Source organism: Anolis carolinensis, unplaced genomic scaffold (genome assembly GCF_035594765.1).
Source record: "Anolis carolinensis isolate JA03-04 unplaced genomic scaffold, rAnoCar3.1.pri scaffold_14, whole genome shotgun sequence".
Taxonomy (NCBI): Eukaryota; Metazoa; Chordata; class Lepidosauria; order Squamata; family Dactyloidae; genus Anolis; species Anolis carolinensis.
This window is the reverse complement of record NW_026943825.1, coordinates 15,551,308-15,570,716: the sequence shown is the minus strand read 5'-3', so window position 1 is coordinate 15,570,716 and position 19,409 is coordinate 15,551,308. Positions and strand designations below refer to the sequence as shown.

The following is a 19,409-nucleotide window of genomic DNA, read 5'->3' as shown; positions in this document are numbered from 1 at the left end:
CACGAATGGGACCCTGAAGAAGGAGACAGAAGGCCCGATCCTTGCAGCCCAGGAGCAAGACTTGAGAAGAAAGGCAATTCAGGCCAAGATCGAAAAATCAGCTGATGACCCAAAATGCAGACTGTGCAGGAAACCGACGAAACCATGGATCATCTCCTCAGCTGCTGCAAGAAAATTGCACAGACAGACTACAAACAGAGGCACAACTATGTGGCCCAAATGATTCATTGGAACTTATGCTTCAAGTCCCACCTCCCAGCAGCAAAAAACTGGTGGGATCACAAACCTGCAAAAGTCTTGGAAAATGAGCACGCAAAGATACTGTGGGACTTCCGAATCCAGACTGACAAAGTTCTGGAACACAACACACCAGACATCGCAGTTGTGGAGAAGAAAAAGGTTTGGATAATTGATGTCACCATCCCAGGTGAAAAACAACAGGAAAAACTCAGCCGCTATCAGGACCTCAAGATTGAACTTCAAAGACTCTGGCAGAAACCAGTGCAGGTGGTCCCGGTGGTGATCGGCACAATGGGTGCCGTGCCAAAAGATCTTAGCCGGCATTTGGAAACAATAGACATTGACAAAATCACGATCTGCCACCCGAGTGGGATCCGCGCCCCATCCGAAAATACATCACACAGTCCTAGACACTTGGGAAGTGTTCGACTTGTGATTTTGTGATATGAAATCCAGCATATCTATCTTGTTTGCTGTGCCATACAATAATAATAATAATAATAATAATAATAATTATTATTATTATTATTATTATTATTATTATTATTATATACATCACACAGTCCTAGACACTTGGGAAGTGTTCGACTTGTGATTTTGTGAAACGAAATCCAGTATATCTATCTTGTTTGCTGTGTCATACAATAATAATAATAATAATAATATAATAATAATACATCACACAGTCCTAGACACTTGGGAAGTGTTCGACTTGTGATTTTGTGATATGAAATCCAGCATATCTATCTTGTTTACTGTGCCATACAATCTATATATATAAAAGAGTGATGGCATCAAGGCAGCGGACAAAACAACAAAAGTAAACACCCCACAACCTCGAAAATTGACAGCACAACCCCTCATCCATGCCTCTAGGTTGATACAACAAAAAGAAAAGAAAAATAAAGTCCTAATTAGAGGGAGAGCAATAATTGTTTTTATCCAATTGCTGCCAGTTAGAAGGCTAAGCTCCGCTCACTTGGTCTCCTAGCAACCCACTCAGCCCAGGGGACCCTTTTCCTTAACTACCACCAATTCCTCAATACTTTATTTCCCATACCACCAGACTTTGCCACAGCAACGCGTGGCCGGGCTCAGCTAGTAATAATAATAATAATAATAATAATAATAATAATAATAATAATAATAATAATTATATACATCACACAGTCCAAGACACTTGGGAAGTGTTCGACTTGTGATTTTGTGAAACGAAATCCAGCATATCTAGTTAGCTGTGCCATACAATAATAGTAATAATAATAATATATTGCTCATTTGCTGTGTCATTACTGTGTCTTTGTGTCAATAATAATAATAATAATAATAAACAGTATCTTCCTGCTTTTCAACCTATCTGGGCACAAAATCTCTGCGATAAGGTTGTCGCAGTGTTGGGTGAAGAGGGTAAGACAGAACGGGTTAACGGGTTAACAGGGTGTCAGCATGAGGGCCCTCGTTCGTTCGTTTGAGGAGAGGGTTGATTAGCGAGAGGAAGAAGCCGAGGAGACCGGGGCTAATGGCTCATTAGCGAGGAAGCGGCAGGGAGATGGCCATCTGCTCCCCTTTTAATTAGCGAGCGCTTGACGGCTCCCCGTGTGCCTCGCAAAGGAGATAAACACCGGGGAGGCTTCTCGAACCCGACACCTGAACGAGCCGCTGGATGATGGAAAGGTGGCGGGTATTTAACCCCATTTAACTCCCTTAGCACTGCAGTACGAAGGGGCCCTCCAAAGGCCATCCAGTCCAACCCTCTCTTGCGACATTATTTATCTTCCTGGGTGATACATGTTGTTTCCTAATTGGTTCTATTATATATATAAAAAAAAATTGAGAAAGTGGATCAAACTGCCAAAACTTTGCCTTTGCAGGACATCCTGCTACAGCACGCTTGGCTTTAGTTTCTCGATGAGTATTTCAACATCAAATTTCAACCAATTCAACAGTAGAGTCTCACTTATCCAACATTCTGGATTAGCCAACGTATTTTTGCTTATCCAAAGTATTTTTGTAGTCAATGTTTCCAATACATCATGATATTTTGGTGCTAAATTCGTAAATACAGTAATTACTACATAGCATTACTGCGTATTGAACTAATTTCTCTGTCAAATTTGTTGTATAACATGATGATGTTTTGGTGCTTAATTTGTAAAATCATCACCTATTTTGATGTTTAATAGTCCTAAACATCACACAGTCCTAAACACTTAGGAAGTGTTTGGCTTGTGATTCTGTGATACGAAATCCAGCATATAGATCTCGTTTGCTGTGTCATACTCTGTCTTTGTGTCAATACAGTAGAGTCTCACTTATCCAACGTAAACGGGCCGGCAGAATGTTGGATAAGCGAATACGTTGGATAATAAGGAGGGATTAAGGAAAAGCCTATTAAACATCAAATTAGGTTATGATTTTACAAATTAAGCACCAAAACATCATGTTATACAACAAATTTAACAGAAAAAGTAGTTCAATATGCAGTAAAGCTAATTAGTAATTACTGTATTTTCGAATTTAGTACCAAAATATCACAATGTATTGAAAACATTGACTACAAAAATGTGTTGGGTAATCCATAACGTTGGATAAGCAAGTGTTGGATAAGTGAGACTCTACTGTAATAATAATAATAACAGTAATAATAATAATAATAATAATAATAATAATAATAATAATAATAATAATACATCACACAGTCCTAAACGCTTGGGAGGTGTTCGACTTGTAATTTTGTGATACGAAATCCAGCATGTCTATCTTGTTTGCTCTGTCATACAATGATGTTGTGTCAATAATAATAATAATAATAATAATAATAAATCACACAGTCCTAAACGCTTAGGAAGTGTTTGACTTGTGATTCTGTGACACGAAATCCAGCATATAGATCTCGTTTGCTGTGTCAAACTCTGTCTTTGTGTCAATAATAATAATAATAGTAATAATAATAATAATAATAATAATGACTTGGGAAGTGTTCGACTTGTGATTTTGTGATACGAAATCCAGCATATCTATCTTGTTTGCTGTGTCATACAATGTTTTTGTGTCAATAATAATAATAATAATAATAAATCACACAGTCTTCAACGCTTGGGAAGTATTTGACTTGTGATTCTGTGATACGAAATCCAGCATATAGATCTCGTTTGCTGCGTCAAACTCTGTCTTTGTGTCAATAATAATAACAATAATAATCACTTGGGAACTGTTCGACTTGTGATTTTGTGATACGAAATCCAGCATATCTATCGTGTTTGCTGTGTCATAATAATAATAATAATAATAATAATAATAATAATAATAATAATAATACATCACACAGTCCTAAACGCTTGGGAGGTGTTCGACTTGTAATTTTGTGATACGAAATCCAGCATGTCTATCTTGTTTGCTGTGTCATACAATGATGTTGTGTCAATAATAATAATAATAATAATAATAATAATAATAAATCACACAGTCCTAAACGCTTAGGAAGTGTTTGACTTGTGATTCTGTGACACGAAATCCAGCATATAGATCTTGTTTGCTGTGTCAAACTCTGTCTTTGTGTCAATAATAATAATAATAGTAATAATAATAATAATAATAATAATAATGACTTGGGAAGTGTTCAACTTGTGATTTTGTGATACGAAATCCAGCATATCTATCTTGTTTGCTGTGTCATACAATGTTTTTGTGTCAATAATAATAATAATAATAAATCACACAGTCTTCAACGCTTGGGAAGTATTTGACTTGTGATTCTGTGATACGAAATCCAGCATATAGATCTCGTTTGCTGCGTCAAACTCTGTCTTTGTGTCAATAATAATAACAATAATAATCACTTGGGAACTGTTCGACTTGTGATTTTGTGATACGAAATCCAGCATATCTATCGTGTTTGCTGTGTCATAATAATAATAATAATAATAATAATAATAATAATAATAATAATAATAATAATAATAATGAATCACACAGTCCTAAACACTTGGGAGGTGTCCGACTGTCATGATCTCCAATCTTTGACATCTCTGGTCGGCTGACAAAGAACAGATGCCAGCCATAAAACGAGCCAGCCATAAAACATCAATTACCCTGTGGTATGTGAGAGCCCCTATATAAATGGGCTAAAGAGAAGATTCTCGTATCCTGTACAATAAAACCTGTTGGACTCTAAAAGCGTGTGTCTTGGTGCTTTTTCTGGTGGAAGACTGACCCATAGCACAACTGGGAGAAGAGAACCCGACAATCAGCCGACCAGAATGTCAAAGATTGGAGATCATGACACCGACTTGTGATTCTGTGATACGAAATCCAGCATACAGATCCCGTTTGCTGCGTCATACTCTGTCTTTGTGTCAATAATAATAATAATAGTAACAACAACAACACTATGTATAGGCTACCCGACCTTATTTCAGCCTGCTTAGCAAATGCAGTGTCAGCTCTGCCATTTTCTCTTCTTTTTTCCCAGATGCGAGACGTCCAAAGCAAGCACCTGACCCGCTTCATCGGGGCTTGCATCGACGCCCCAAACATCTGCATCCTGACCGAATATTGCACTCGGGGGAGCCTCCAGGTATCGTTGCAAAATATAACATTTCCAAGGACATTTCACACCTTCCAAATTCTTCCGTTTGTCCCGTACCCTCTCTGTCTTCCATCCTGCACATGTTGCTTTTGATCAGATACTCATCAGTTCAGGAAAGCAAATGACTCGGTTACAACCATGTAATATATCAATATATCTTCTGGGCCTTTTTGAGTCCTCCCACCAAAAGCCCAGTTTGCCCAATTCTAAAATTGGTGGGGTTCAAGGGCCTCTTTGATCGTAGGCGAACTATAAATCCCAGCGACTACAACTCCCAAATGTCAAGGTCTTATTTTCACCAAACTCCACCAGTGTTGACATTTGGGCATATTGAGTATTGGTGCCAAGTTTGGTCCAGATCCATCATTGGTGGGGTTCAAGGGCCTCTTTGATCGTAGGCGAACTATAAATCCCAGCGACTACAACTCCCAAATGTCAAGGTCTTATTTTCACCAAACTCCACCAGTGTTGACATTTGGGCATATTGAGTATTGGTGCCAAGTTTGGTCCAGATCCATCATTGGTGGGGTTCACGGGTCTCTTTGATTGTAAGTGAACTATAAATCCCAGCAACTACAACTCCCAAATGGCAAGGTCTATTATCCCCAAACTCCACCAGTGTTGACATTTGGGCATATTGAGTATTGGTGCCAAGTTTGGTCCAGATCCATCATTGGTGGGGTTCAAGGGCCTCTTTGATCGTAGGCAAACTATAAATCCCAGCGACTACAACTCCCAAATGTCAAGGCCTATTTCTTCCAGTCAACGAACTCTGTTGTGTTGTCGGTTTTGCGAGGCCTGCAGTGTCACGGTGCAAAGGGCCAAGGCGGGGGCGGATTAATTAAAAGGAAACCGAGGCACGAAGAAGGCGAGGATGATTTATGTCGCGGCGCAAGCCAAGGTGCCGGGGGCAGGACTGCAATTTCGACAGCCCCAGATTCCTGGCTGCCTCCCGGAGATAAGCATTTCCTCTTTCGAAAAAAGAGACGGAGAGGAAAAGGATAAGGAGGGAGGAGCGGCACAACCCCGTGGACCACGTTTGGCACGCCCCGACCCTTTTTTTGCAAAATTCTGCCAAAGCCAAAGTATGCACATTGGTTTGCACCACAAAAGTGCCTCCGTGGCTTGATCAACGCGGGCCAAACGTGGCACACAAAGGCCTTCAAATAAAAGAATGAAAGGGTTTGGGTCAATGATTCCCAAAGTGGGCGCTACCGCCCCCTGGTGGGCGCTGCAGTGATCCAGGGGGGCGGTGATGGCACCTATTAGGACATGGGGCGGAGCTAGGGGTGTGGGCGGGGCCTCCTCCCAAGACCCTGAGACAGGGCTGAGCCTCTATATCTCTCCTGAGAGGCCTTTTAGGACTAATGGGCGGGGCTACGGAAGGGGGCGGGGCCTCCTTCCAAGAGCCTGAGACAGGGCTGAGCCTCTATATCTCTCCTGAGAGGCCTTTTAGGACTAATGGGCGGGGCTACGGAAGGGGGCGGGGCCTCCTTCCAAGAGCCTGAGACAGGGCTGAGCCTCTATATCTCTCCTGAGAGGCCTTTTAGGACTAATGGGCGGGGCTACGGAAGGGGGCGGGGCCTCCTTCCAAGAGCCTGAGACAGGGCTGAGCCTCTATATCTCTCCTGAGAGGCCTTTTAGGACTAATGGGCGGGGCTACGGAAGGGGGCGGGGCCTCCTTCCAAGAGCCTGAGACAGGGCTGAGCCTCTATATCTCTCCTGAGAGGCCTTTTAGGACTAAAGGGCGGGGCTAGGGGCAGGGGGCGGGGCCTCCTTCCAAGAGCCTGAGACAGGGCTGAGCCTCTATATCTCTCCTGAGAGGCCTTTTAGGACTAACGGGCGGGGCTAGGGAAGGGGGCGGGGCCTCCTTCCAAGAGCCTGAGACAGGGCTGAGCCTCTATATCTCTCCTGAGAGGCCTTTTAGGACTAACGGGCGGGGCTAGGGAAGGGGGCGGGGCCTCCTTCCAAGAGCCTGAGACAGGGCTGAGCCTCTATATCTCTCCTGAGAGGCCTTTTAGGACTAATGGGCGGGGCTAGGGAAGGGGGCGGGGCCTCCTTCCAAGAGCCTGAGACAGGGCTGAGCCTCTATATCTCTCCAGAGAGGCCTTTTAGGACTAATGGGCGGGGCTAGGGAAGGGGGCGGGGCCTCCTTCCAAGAGCCTGAGACAGGGCTGAGCCTCTATATCTCTCCTGAGAGGCCTTTTAGGACTAAAGGGCGGGGCTAGGGGCAGGGGGCGGGGCCTCCTTCCAAGAGCCTGAGACAGGGCTGAGCCTCTATATCTCTCCTGAGAGGCCTTTTAGGACTAACGGGCGGGGCTAGGGAAGGGGGCGGGGCCTCCTTCCAAGAGCCTGAGACAGGGCCGAGCCTCTATATCTCTCCTGAGAGGCCTTTTAGGACTAAAGGGCGGGGCTAGGGAAGGGGGCGGGGCCTCTTCCCAAGAGCCCGAGACAGGGCTGAGCCTCTATATCTCTCCTGAGAGGCCTTTTAGGACTAAAGGGCGGGGCTAGGGAAGGGGGCGGGGCCTCCTTCCAAGAGCCTGAGACAGGGCTGAGCCTCTATATCTCTCCTGAGAGGCCTTTTAGGACTAAAGGGTGGGGCTAGGGAAGGGGGCGGGGCCTCCTTCCAAGAGCCTGAGACAGGGCTGAGCCTCTATATCTCTTCTGAGAGGCCTTTTAGGACTAAAGGGCGGGGCTAGGGAAGGGGGCGGGGCCTCCTTCCAAGAGCCTGAGACAGGGCTGAGCCTCTATATCTCTCCAGAGAGGCCTTTTAGGACTAATGGGCGGGGCTAGGGAAGGGGGCGGGGCCTCCTTCCAAGAGCCTGAGACAGGGCTGAGCCTCTATATCTCTCCTGAGAGGCCTTTTAGGACTAAAGGGCGGGGCTAGGGGCAGGGGGCGGGGCCTCCTTCCAAGAGCCTGAGACAGGGCTGAGCCTCTATATCTCTCCTGAGAGGCCTTTTAGGACTAACGGGCGGGGCTAGGGAAGGGGGCGGGGCCTCCTTCCAAGAGCCTGAGACAGGGCCGAGCCTCTATATCTCTCCTGAGAGGCCTTTTAGGACTAAAGGGCGGGGCTAGGGAAGGGGGCGGGGCCTCTTCCCAAGAGCCCGAGACAGGGCTGAGCCTCTATATCTCTCCTGAGAGGCCTTTTAGGACTAAAGGGCGGGGCTAGGGAAGGGGGCGGGGCCTCCTTCCAAGAGCCTGAGACAGGGCTGAGCCTCTATATCTCTCCTGAGAGGCCTTTTAGGACTAAAGGGTGGGGCTAGGGAAGGGGGCGGGGCCTCCTTCCAAGAGCCTGAGACAGGGCTGAGCCTCTATATCTCTTCTGAGAGGCCTTTTAGGACTAAAGGGCGGGGCTAGGGAAGGGGGCGGGGCCTCCTTCCAAGAGCCTGAGACAGGGCTGAGCCTCTATATCTCTCCTGAGAGGCCTTTTAGGACTAAAGGGCGGGGCTAGGGAAGGGGGCGGGGCCTCCTTCCAAGAGCCTGAGACAGGGCTGAGCCTCTATATCTCTCCTGAGAGACCTTTTAGGACTAAAGGGCGGGGCTAGGGAAGGGGGCGGGGCCTCTTCCCAAGAGCCCGAGACAGGGCTGAGCCTCTATATCTCTCCTGAGAGGCCTTTTAGGACTAAAGGGCGGGGCTAGGGGCAGGGGGCGGGGCCTCCTTCCAAGAGCCTGAGACAGGGCTGAGCCTCTATATCTCTCCTGAGAGACCTTTTAGGACTAAAGGGCGGAGCTAGGGAAGGGGGCGGGGCCTCCTTCCAAGAGCTTCCTCCATCGTTCCTATTACAACCTTCTACCTTTCCAAGTCCTCAATGGCTTTGCAAGACCTGAGCAGGGCTACGGATGTTCAGGCAGTGTGGAAGTCTCGGGTTGATGGGACTTGACTTGAACCCTGTTCTTCCTTTTTATTCCCCACCCAGGATATCTTGGAGAACGACAGCATCACCTTGGATTGGACCTTCCGCTATTCGCTCACCAGCGATATTGTCAAGGTAATTGGGAAAGAAATTAGAGCCCGAAGAAGGAGTTCCCCTTGATCCCAAGAGACTAAGTGAGAAGTCCTTAAAACCCAGGTGCATGAGGCATGATCTCATGGCTTCTTTGTCGGGCTTGGACTTAAATTAAGTGGCGTTTACTTGGCATCTCCCAGAGGTTCGGGTTCCCGTTCATCTCTCAAGTTCATGATTCTAGTTTCATGTGTTTGCATATGTTCCAGGAAGGGTTTGCCTTGGAAAAATTCCTGTTTCCATGCTCATGGATTTATGCTGTGAATTTGACTCTCTTGACTTCATATACTTTGCCATTTTTTGGACTACTGCTCTTTTGTAGTTCCTTTTCTACTGTACTTTTGTACGTATGTTTTGTCAAAAACTGCCGTAGTTAGTACTACTGGACCCTGGTGAAAAGGTGTCTCAAGACTAGATGCAACATGTGATGCGTCTATGATTCGGTGACTCTGGACTCTCTCCTTGGCCCAGGGCATGCTCTTCCTCCACAACAGCGCCATCGCCTCGCACGGCAACCTGAAGTCCTCCAACTGCGTGGTGGACAGCCGCTTCGTCCTGAAGATCACCGACTACGGACTGTCCAGCTTCCGCCAGGGTCCCGAGACGGAGGATTCCCACGCCCTCTTTGCAAGTAAGAACTTGGAAAAATTGAAAATGCGTTCTTAATAGCAATCTGTTTGCATGAACCTAACGAATTAGGAACGACTTCCAGGACTAACGATAGTTTTGCACATCCCTAATATATACCGTATATACTCGAGTTTTTTACTCTCTTTTTGGGGGCTGAAAAAGCCTCCTCCGGCTTATAATCGGGTCAAGGTCAAGTCAGACAGCGGAGCCTGGAGGCCACAGTATGTTTTCTTTTCCAAAATCTCCCTTCTCTGCTTCTCCTCCCAGGCTGGTTATCTTATTTTTTAAGAGAGAGAGAGACAAGGGAATAATGTTTTCAAAAGCGAAAGGAGAGTGAGTAAGAGCCTCTTGCAAGCCAGGAAGAAGAAAAACATTGCATGGGTGTAAGGGGAAGAAAAAGAGAGACTCTTGCAAGCCAGGAAGAAGAAAAAGATTGCATGGGTGTAAGGGGAAGAAAAAGAGAGACTCTTGCAAGCCAGGAAGAAGAAAAACATTGCATGGGTGTAAGGGGAAGAAAAAGAGAGACTCTTGCAAGCCAGGAAGAAGAAAAATATTGCATGGGTGTAAGGGGAAGAAAAAGAGAGCCTCTTGCAAGCCAGGAAGAAGAAAAATATTGCATGGGTGTAAGGGGAAGAAAAAGAGAGACTCTTGCAAGCCAGGAAGAAGAAAAACATTGCATGGGTGTAAGGGGAAGAAAAAGAGAGACTCTTGCAAGCCAGGAAGAAGAAAAACATTGCATGGGTGTAAGGGGAAGAAAAAGAGAGCCTCTTGCAAGCCAGGAAGAAGAAAAACATTGCATGGGTGTAAGGGGAAGAAAAAGAGAGACTCTTGCAAATTTGCAGGATTTATTATTATTATTATTATTATTATTATTATTATTATTACTACTACTATTATTGCAATAATGTTTGAGTCAATAGGGAGGGAAGGAGGGAATTTCTTTTTATTCCTAAGGAAACAAAAATGGGGTGGGTTTTTTGGGAGAGGAAGGGAAGTTTTAATAATAATAATAATAATAATAATAATAATAATAATAATAATAATAATAATAATTATTATTTTATTTTTATACCCCGCCCCATCTCCCCGAAGGGACTCGGGGCGGCTTACATGGGGCCAAGCCCGGTCATCAACAATATAAAATCAAGCAATAAACCAAGTCAAACAACAATAAAACAAGTCATAAAAAATCACATACAAAACATAATGATAAAATCCTGGATAAGATCCTGGATAAAAAGCCTTTTCTGGCTACTTTTAGAGTTTGAAAAGGGATAAATAAAAGAGGTGGGAAAGGGGAGGAGAAAAGAGGCCAAAGTTGTTTTTAGGAGGGCTTTACTTGCATTTCTTCCTTGGGCAAATGCATGCCCCAAAACTTGTAAATAATATAGATTTTCCCCTACAAATACGTTAATTTAATATATGAATTTTCCCCTCATATGTTTGCAGGTCTTTGCAAATCCTATATACATATAGATATCTAGAGATTTCCGTGGACCTGTATATCTGTATCTATATGTATACATTAATTTTATATATGAATTTCCCCTCACATGTTTGCAAGCCTCTGCAAGTCCTATAAAGATATAATTCTCTATATATAATGTCTAGATAGATAGATATTAATATAGATATAGGCCTTTTAAATATGCACACACAGAGAGAGATATCTAGATAGATGTAAACATAGATAAATGGGACTTGCAAATATTGCAGGAGGGAAATGCACAGAGGATTTGCAAACTTTTCAGGGAGGAAATGCAAATGTGAAATTAGTATATACTAGCTGTTCCCAGCCACGCGTTGCTGTGGCATAGTCCTAAGTGGGTTTTTATTTGTGGAAGCAAGTATGAATGTTGTAATTGGTCACCTTGATTAGCATTGAATCGCCTTGCAGCTTCAAAGCCTGGTCGTTTCCTCCCTGGGGACTCCTTTGTTGGGAGCTGTTAGCTGGCCCTGATTGTTTCCTCTCTGGAATTCCCCTGTTTTCAGAGTGTGGTTCTTTATTTACTGTCCTGATTTTGGAGATTATATTGTTCTGTGTGATTATACCACTGTACTTTTTATATATTATATTTATATTTTTGTATGATTTGCTTAGAACTGGATTATATGTCGCCCCTTCTACACAACTGTATAAAATTCACACTGAACTGGATTATATGGCAGTGGGGACGCAAGATAATCAGATAAATCAGATAACTGTATTTTATAGGCAGTGTGGAAGAGGCCTAAGTGAGGCCTAATTCTGCCTGTACCCTGGGCTGAGTGAGTTGCTAGGAGACCAAGTGGGCGGAGCTTAGCCTTCTAACTGGCAGCAATTGGATAAACTATACAAAATCCCAGAATACTTGTAAAGTATCTATACAAACATAAGATAGTCTATGTACAAAGAAAATGTGTCCAAATGACATATACTATTACAGTTCCCTGTACAAAGCTCAATTTGTACGGGGAACTGTAATAATATATGTCATTTGGACACATTTTCTTTGTACATAGACTATCTTATGTTTGTATAGAGAGCAATTGGATAAAAGCAATTATTCCTCTCTCTCTAATTAGGACTTAATTTTTCTTTTCTTTTTGTTGTATCAACCTAGAGCCGTGGATGACGGGTTGTGTTGTCAAATTTCGAGGTTGGGGGGCCTGTAGTTTTGTTGTTTTGTCCGCTGCCCTGATGCCATCACTCTTTTATATATATAGATAATTATAGAGCTATATCTAGCTCTGCATTGATTATATAGGCATTGAATGTTTGCCTGTTACTATGTTGGAAGACGGCCTGAGTCCCCATGGGGAGAGAGATAGAGCAGGATACAAAGGAAGTTGTTGTTGTTATTGTTGATGATGATGATAAAATTGATGATTATTATAAAGTGATTGTTGATACCATATTGTTTTTGTTGACCCTACTTATGCACTTACGGAGCTTACTGTTTTTCTTTGAAATACGGTAAATATTCAAAAAAACATTTACCCCACTTAAACCTCAGTTCATGTAATTTTACTGGTATCTATTTTTATTTTGAAATTTAAGAGAGAGAGAGACAATTTAGCCCGAGGCTGTGGCGCAGACGGGAGAGTAATGAATCACTGACCAGGAGGTCATAAGTTCGAGGCCCGCTCGGAGCTTATGTTTGTTGTTTGTCTTTGTCCTATGTTAAAAAGGCATTGAATGTGTTGTCGAAGGCTTTCATGGCCGGGATCACAGGGTTGTTGTATGTCTTTCGGGCTGTGTGGCCATGTTCCAGAAGCATTCTCTCCTGACGTTTCGCCCACATCTATGGCAGGCATCCTCAGAGGTTGTGAGGTATGGAGAAAACTAAGCAAAGAGGTTAATATATATCTGTGGAAAGTCTAGGGTGAGAGAGGTCAGTGTGAATGTTGCGTAGTTAATCACTTTAATTAGCATTGAAAAGCTTATCTGCTGTCTTCTTCCTGCCTCTGGGGCATCCTTTGTTTAGAGTCGTTAACTGCCCTTGGTTGATTCATGTCTGGAAATCCTCTGTTTTCAGAGTATTGCTTTTTATTTACTGTTCTGATTTTTGAGTTTTTTAATACTGGTAGCCAGATTTTGTTCATTTTCATGGTTTCTTCCTTTCTGTTGAAGTTGTCCACATGCTTGTGGATTTCAATGGCTTCTCTGTGTAGTCTGACATGATAGTTGTTAGAATGGTCCAGCATTTTTGTGTTCTCAAATAGTATTCTGTGTCCATTTTATGAAGGTATCTATCTGTGTGCGTAGGTTTTCTGTAAACTGTGTGGCCCAATTGTTGATTGGGTTTGCGGATGACCAGAACATCTAGAAATGGCAGTTTTCCTTCCTTTTCTTTTTCCATGGTGAATTGGATGTTTGGGTGGATGCTGTTAAGATGGTCCAGGAACTTGCTGAGTTCTTCCTCTCCATGGCTCCAAATTGTCAAGGTGTCATCTACGTATCTGAACCAAACAGTTGGCTTTTTTGGTGCTGTTTCTAGGGCCTGTTTTTCAAAGTATTCCATATAGAAATTTGCTACTACTGGGCTGAGAGGGCTTCCCATGGCCACTCCAACAAATGCTACGGTCAGCGAAGGACAAGAGGGATCCTCTCTCTTCTGCAGGAGTCTACCGGATACCATGCAGCTGTGGACAAGTCTACATAGGGACCACCAAACGCAGCTTTGCCCAAACAAGAGTCAAAGAACATGAAAGGCACTGCAGACTAATTCAACCAGAGAAATCAGCCATAGCAGAGCATTTGATGAACCAGCCTGTTTTTCATCAGGCATTGAATGTTTGCCTGATGTGTGTAATGTGATCCGCGGAATATAAATGCTGCAAATAAATAAATAAGTAAATAAATAATTTCCCATCCTCGGCTTATACTCGAGTCAATAAGTTATCCCAGTTTTTTGGTGGTAAAATTAGGTACCTCGGCTTAGATTCGGGTCAGCTTATACTCGAGTATATATACGGTATGCGTTGAGTGACCCCAGCTTTTCGATCTTCCATAGAGAAACTGTGGACGGCTCCCGAGCTCCTGCGCATGGCGATGCCTCCACCGGCGGGAACCCCGAAAGGTGACGTCTACAGCTTTGGAATCATCTTGCAAGAAATTGCCTTGCGGAACAGCGTCTTCTTCGTGGAAGACATGGACCTCAGCCCCAAAGGTGAGAAACAAGTGGAGACAACAACAACAACAACAACAAAAGCGAAGTAAACGTTTTCAAACTCATTGGCAACTGGACCCAGTCTGCATCCATAAGATGGGGAATCGGTGACTTTCTCACCCTCTTTTAACACATCCGGCATTTGAGAAACCAAAATGGACCACCTGGACTTCAACTCCCATCAGCCTCTGGGGCAAAGGATGATGGGCAAAGGGAACAGGCACACAGAGTTGCATAGTGCCCAGCAAAGGCCAAGATGACCTAAGTGCATTGCAGGAGATCAAGCGGGGTATAAATCAAAATAATAATAATAATAATAATAATAATAATAATAATAATTCCCCTTTGAGTCTCCTTTGGGAGAGATGGAGCGTGGTATAAATATAATAATAATAATAATAATAATAATAATAATAATAATAATAATAATAATAATATTTCCCCTTTGAGTCTCCTTTGGGAGAGATGAAGCGTGGTATAAATATAATAATAATAATAATAATAATAATAATAATAATAATAATAATAATAATAATATTTCCCCTTTGAGTCTCCTTTGGGAGGGATGAAGCGTGGTATAAATATAATAATAATAATAATAATATTTCCCCTTTGAGTCTCCTTTGGGAGAGATGAAGCGTGGTATAAATATAATAATAATAATAATAATAATAATAATAATAATAATAATAATAATAATATTTCCCCTTTGAGTCTCCTTTGGGAGAGATGAAGCGTGGTATAAATATTATAATAATAATAATAATAATAATAATAATAATAATAATAATAATAATATTTCCCCTTTGAGTCTCCTTTGGGAGAGATGAAGCGTGGTATAAATATAATAATAATAATAATAATAATAATAATAATAATAATAATAATAATAATATTTCCCCTTTGAGTCTCCTTTGGGAGAGATGAAGCGTGGTATAATAATAATAATAATAATAATAATAATAATAATAATAATAATATTACGATCTGCCAACTGCAAAAGGCCACCCTACTGGGATCTGCGCGCATCATCCGAAAATACATCACACAGTCAAAGACACTTGGGAAGTGTTCGACTTGTGGTTTTGTGAAACGAAATCCAGCATGTCTATCTTGTTTGCTGTGTCATACAACGTCGTTGTGTCAATAATAATAATAATAATAATAATTTCCACTTTGAGTCTCCTTCGGGAGAGATAAAGCAGGGTATAAATTAATATAATAATAATAATTTCTGGTTTTAGTCTCTTTTGGGAGTGATAAAGTGGAGTATAAATAAATATAATAAATACAACAATAATAATAATAATAATAATAATAATAATAATAATAATGTAATTTCCACTTTGAGTCTCCTTCGGGAGAGATAAAGCAGGGTATAAATTAATATAATAACAATAATTTCTGGTTTTAGTCTCTTTTGGGAGTGATAAAGTGGAGTATAAATAAATATAATAAATACAATAATAATAATAATAATAATAATAATAATAATAATAATAATAATGTAATTTCCACTTTGAGTCTCCTTCTGAAGAGATAAAGCAGGATATAATAATAATAATAATAATAATAATAATAATAATAATAATAATATATTATAATAATAATATTATAATATTATAATAATAATATATAATAATAATAATAATAATAATAATAATAATAATAATAATAATAATAATAATAGGCATACGGTTGTCCCTTAAAGTCATTGAGTTAGAAGAGACCACATGGGCCATCTAGTCCAACCCCTTCTGTCATGCAGGACAAGCACAATCAAAGCACCCCAACAGATGGCCATCCAGCCACCTTCTTTGGGGAGATGATATAATTCCGCCAAATGTCCCCTTTCCCAGCTTTGGTGATTCAACCTGCCTTTCCTCTCGCCCTTTTCGTGGCTTCCAGAGATCATCGACCGCGTGACGAGGGGCGAGCGCCCGCCTTTCCGCCCCTCGGCCAACCTCCCCCCGAACCTGGAGGACGTGGTCCTCTTGATGCAGCGCTGTTGGGCCGAAGACCCCCAGGAGCGCCCCGACTTCCACCACATCAAGGCCATGCTGCGGAAGTTCAACAGGTGTGCCTCCAGCTTTGAAATGGGTGGGATATCCCCCGCGTTGGTGTCTTCAACTGGTTGAATGTCTACCCGGCAGGGACAACAGCTGCAACCTCCTGGACACCTTGCTCTCGCGCATGGAGCAGTACGCCAACAACCTGGAGGAGCTGGTGGAGGAGCGGACGCAGGCCTACCTGGAGGAGAAGCGCAAGGCCGAGGTCCTGCTTTACCAGATCCTTCCCCAGTGAGTAGGCTCCAGAAGAAGACCATGCATGGTGTCTCCGAACTTTCCTGGTGGGCATATGTCCAAAGTCATACACGTTCCTCTCTTTGCTTCCAGCTCGGTGGCCGAGCAGTTGAAACGAGGCGAGACCGTCGAAGCGGAGGCCTTTGACAGTGTCACCATATACTTCAGTGACATCGTGGGGTTCACCGCCTTGTCGGCAGAGAGCACCCCCATGCAGGCAAGTGGGGTGCGGGTGGGTCAGCCTGGATGCCAAAGCCCAGAGGACTTCATACTGAACTTCTTGGGATGATCTTGTTTCAGGTGGTGGCTCTTCTCAATGACCTCTATACCTGCTTTGATGCCATCATAGATAACTTCGATGTCTACAAGGTGAGAAGTCAATGTCCTGGTTAGCAAAGGGAGGTTGAGAGGGAAAATCTAGAAGTTGTGGGTTATGGATGCCATCATAGATAATCTCAATGTTTACAAGGCGAGAAGCTGTTGGCTTGGTTGGCAAAGGAAGGTTGAGAGGGAAAGTCTAGAAGTTGGGTTATGGATGCCATCATAGATAATCTCAATGTTTACAAGGCGAGAAGCTGTTGGCTTGGTTGGCAAAGGAAGGTTGAGAGGGAAAGTCTAGAAGTTGGGTTATGGATGCCATCATAGATAATCTCAATGTTTACAAGGCGAGAAGCTGTTGGCTTGGTTGGCAAAGGGAGGTTGAGAGGGAAAATCTAGAAGTTGTGGGTTATGGATGCCATCATAGATAATCTCAATGTTTACAAGGCGAGAAGCTGTTGGCTTGGTTGGCAAAGGAAGGTTGAGAGGGAAAGTCTAGAAGTTGGGTTATGGATGCCATCATAGATAATCTCAATGTTTACAAGGCGAGAAGCTGATGGCTTGGTTGGCAAAGGAAGGTTGAGAGGGAAAGTCTAGAAGTTGGGTTATGGATGCCATCATAGATAATCTCAATGTTTACAAGGCGAGAAGCTGTTGGCTTGGTTGGCAAAGGAAGGTTGAGAGGGAAAGTCTAGAAGTTGGGTTATGGATGCCATCATAGATAATCTCAATGTTTACAAGGCGAGAAGCTGTTGGCTTGGTTGGCAAAGGAAGGTTGAGAGGGAAAGTCTAGAAGTTGGGTTATGGATGCCATCATAGATAATCTCAATGTTTACAAGGCGAGAAGCTGATGGCTTGGTTGGCAAAGGAAGGTTGAGAGGGAAAATCTAGAAGTTGGGTTATGGATGTCATCAGAGATAACCTCAATGTTTACAAGGTGAGACGTCCATGGCTTGGTCAACAGGGAAGATCTGTAGGTTGGGTCATGGATGCCTTCATAGATAAACACAATGTTTACAAGGTGAGAAGTCGATTGTTTGGTTGACAGGGAAGTTCAATAGGTTGGATCATGGATGCCACCATAGATAACTTCAATGTTTACGTGAGAAGTCCATGGTTTGGGAAGATCTATAGGTTGGGTTGTGGATACCACCCATAGATAATTTCATTACCTAGAAGATGGGAAGCCCATGGCTTGGTTGTCAAAGGAAGGTTGAGAGGGAAAATGTAGAAGTTGGGTTATGGATACCATCATAGATAATCTCAATGTTTACAAGGCGAGAAGCTGATGGCTTGGTTGACAGGGAAGATCTGTAGGTTGGGTTGTGGATGCCTTCATGATGTCTACAAGATGGGAAGTCCATGGCTTGGTTGACAGGGAAGATCTTTGGGTTGTGTCATGGATGCCTTCATGACATCTACAAGATGAGACGTCCAGGATGATAGTCATGAATGGTTCTAACCCACTCCACAGTATGTCCACCTCTGTCCCATCATCCTTCTCTAGGTAGAAACCATTGGAGATGCCTACATGGTGGTGTCGGGCCTGCCGGTTCGCAACGGCCGGTTGCACGCTCGCGAGGTGTCCCGCATGTCCTTGGCACTCCTGGAGGCTGTCCGTAACTTCAAAATCCACCACCGGCCCGATCAGCAACTCAAACTCCGGATCGGGATTCACAGCGGTGAGACCTTGGAATGACCTTGGATGTGGGGAGGAACGTTTGGGAGAGAGGAGAAGAGGTTGACGCTGCTGAAAGCCATCTTGGAGGAAACAGGGCAGCTCTAGTTGTCCAGGTTTCACGTCAAATTGCAATTTGCAGCAATACCTGGCCCAACCTGGGTCAATAGCTTGGTCTTACATCTTTCCATGTTCTCCTCCCCAAGGTCCAGTCTGCGCAGGTGTTGTGGGCCTGAAGATGCCTCGCTATTGCCTCTTTGGGGACACGGTCAACACAGCCTCGCGCATGGAGTCCAACGGAGAAGGTCAGATATACCCTGCAATATAATAAAGTCTCACTCAGGCTTGTGTAACAAGTAAAAGCATCTTTACTATGTTCTCTGTGTGAATTCATAGAGAATGCTGTATATGTTGTTGCCCTGTTTGATCTTTTGAACTGAAGTAACAGTATCTTTACTTCAATCAAAAGATCAAACAGGGCAACAACATACTGTATATACTCGAGTATAAGCCTAGTTTTTCAGCCCTTTTTTAGGACTGAAATAAACCTCTTCGGCTTATACTGAGGGTCCTGGTGGGCTTATATTCAGGTCGGCTTATACTCAAGTATATATGGTACAGGAGAGTCTCACTTATCCAATTAGGTAATCGTTATACAAATTAAGCACCAAAACATCATATTATACAACAAATTTGACAGAAAAAGTAGTTCCATGCGCAGTAATGCTATGTAGTAATTATTACAGTAGAGTCTCACTTATCCAACGTTCTGGATTATCCAACGCATTTTTGTAGTCAATGTTTTCAATACATTGTGATATTTCGGTGCTAAATTCGTAAATACAGTAATTACTACATGGCATTACTGCGTATTGAACTACTTTTTCTATCAAATTTGTTGTCTAACATGATGTTTTGGTGCTTAATTTGTAAAATCATAACCTAATTTAATGTTTAATAGGCTTTTCCTTAATCTCTCCTTATTATCCAACATA

The 19,409-nt window shown here is 43.0% G+C and overlaps 1 protein-coding gene across 1 annotated transcript in view; it reads left to right on the top strand.

Annotated features, from left to right (window-relative positions):
* The window catches only part of npr1 (natriuretic peptide receptor 1), a 44,069-nt gene that overhangs the window by 21,930 nt on the left and 2,730 nt on the right, over window positions 1–19,409 (top strand). The window contains exons 11-20 of the mRNA XM_062964911.1: window positions 4,712–4,816; window positions 8,747–8,818; window positions 9,305–9,464; window positions 13,960–14,115; window positions 16,024–16,192; window positions 16,269–16,415; window positions 16,512–16,635; window positions 16,719–16,787; window positions 18,244–18,418; window positions 18,621–18,719. Of these exons, the coding sequence (XP_062820981.1) occupies window positions 4,712–4,816; window positions 8,747–8,818; window positions 9,305–9,464; window positions 13,960–14,115; window positions 16,024–16,192; window positions 16,269–16,415; window positions 16,512–16,635; window positions 16,719–16,787; window positions 18,244–18,418; window positions 18,621–18,719 (1,276 nt within the window). The remainder of the gene's footprint in view (window positions 1–4,711; window positions 4,817–8,746; window positions 8,819–9,304; window positions 9,465–13,959; window positions 14,116–16,023; window positions 16,193–16,268; window positions 16,416–16,511; window positions 16,636–16,718; window positions 16,788–18,243; window positions 18,419–18,620; window positions 18,720–19,409) is intronic.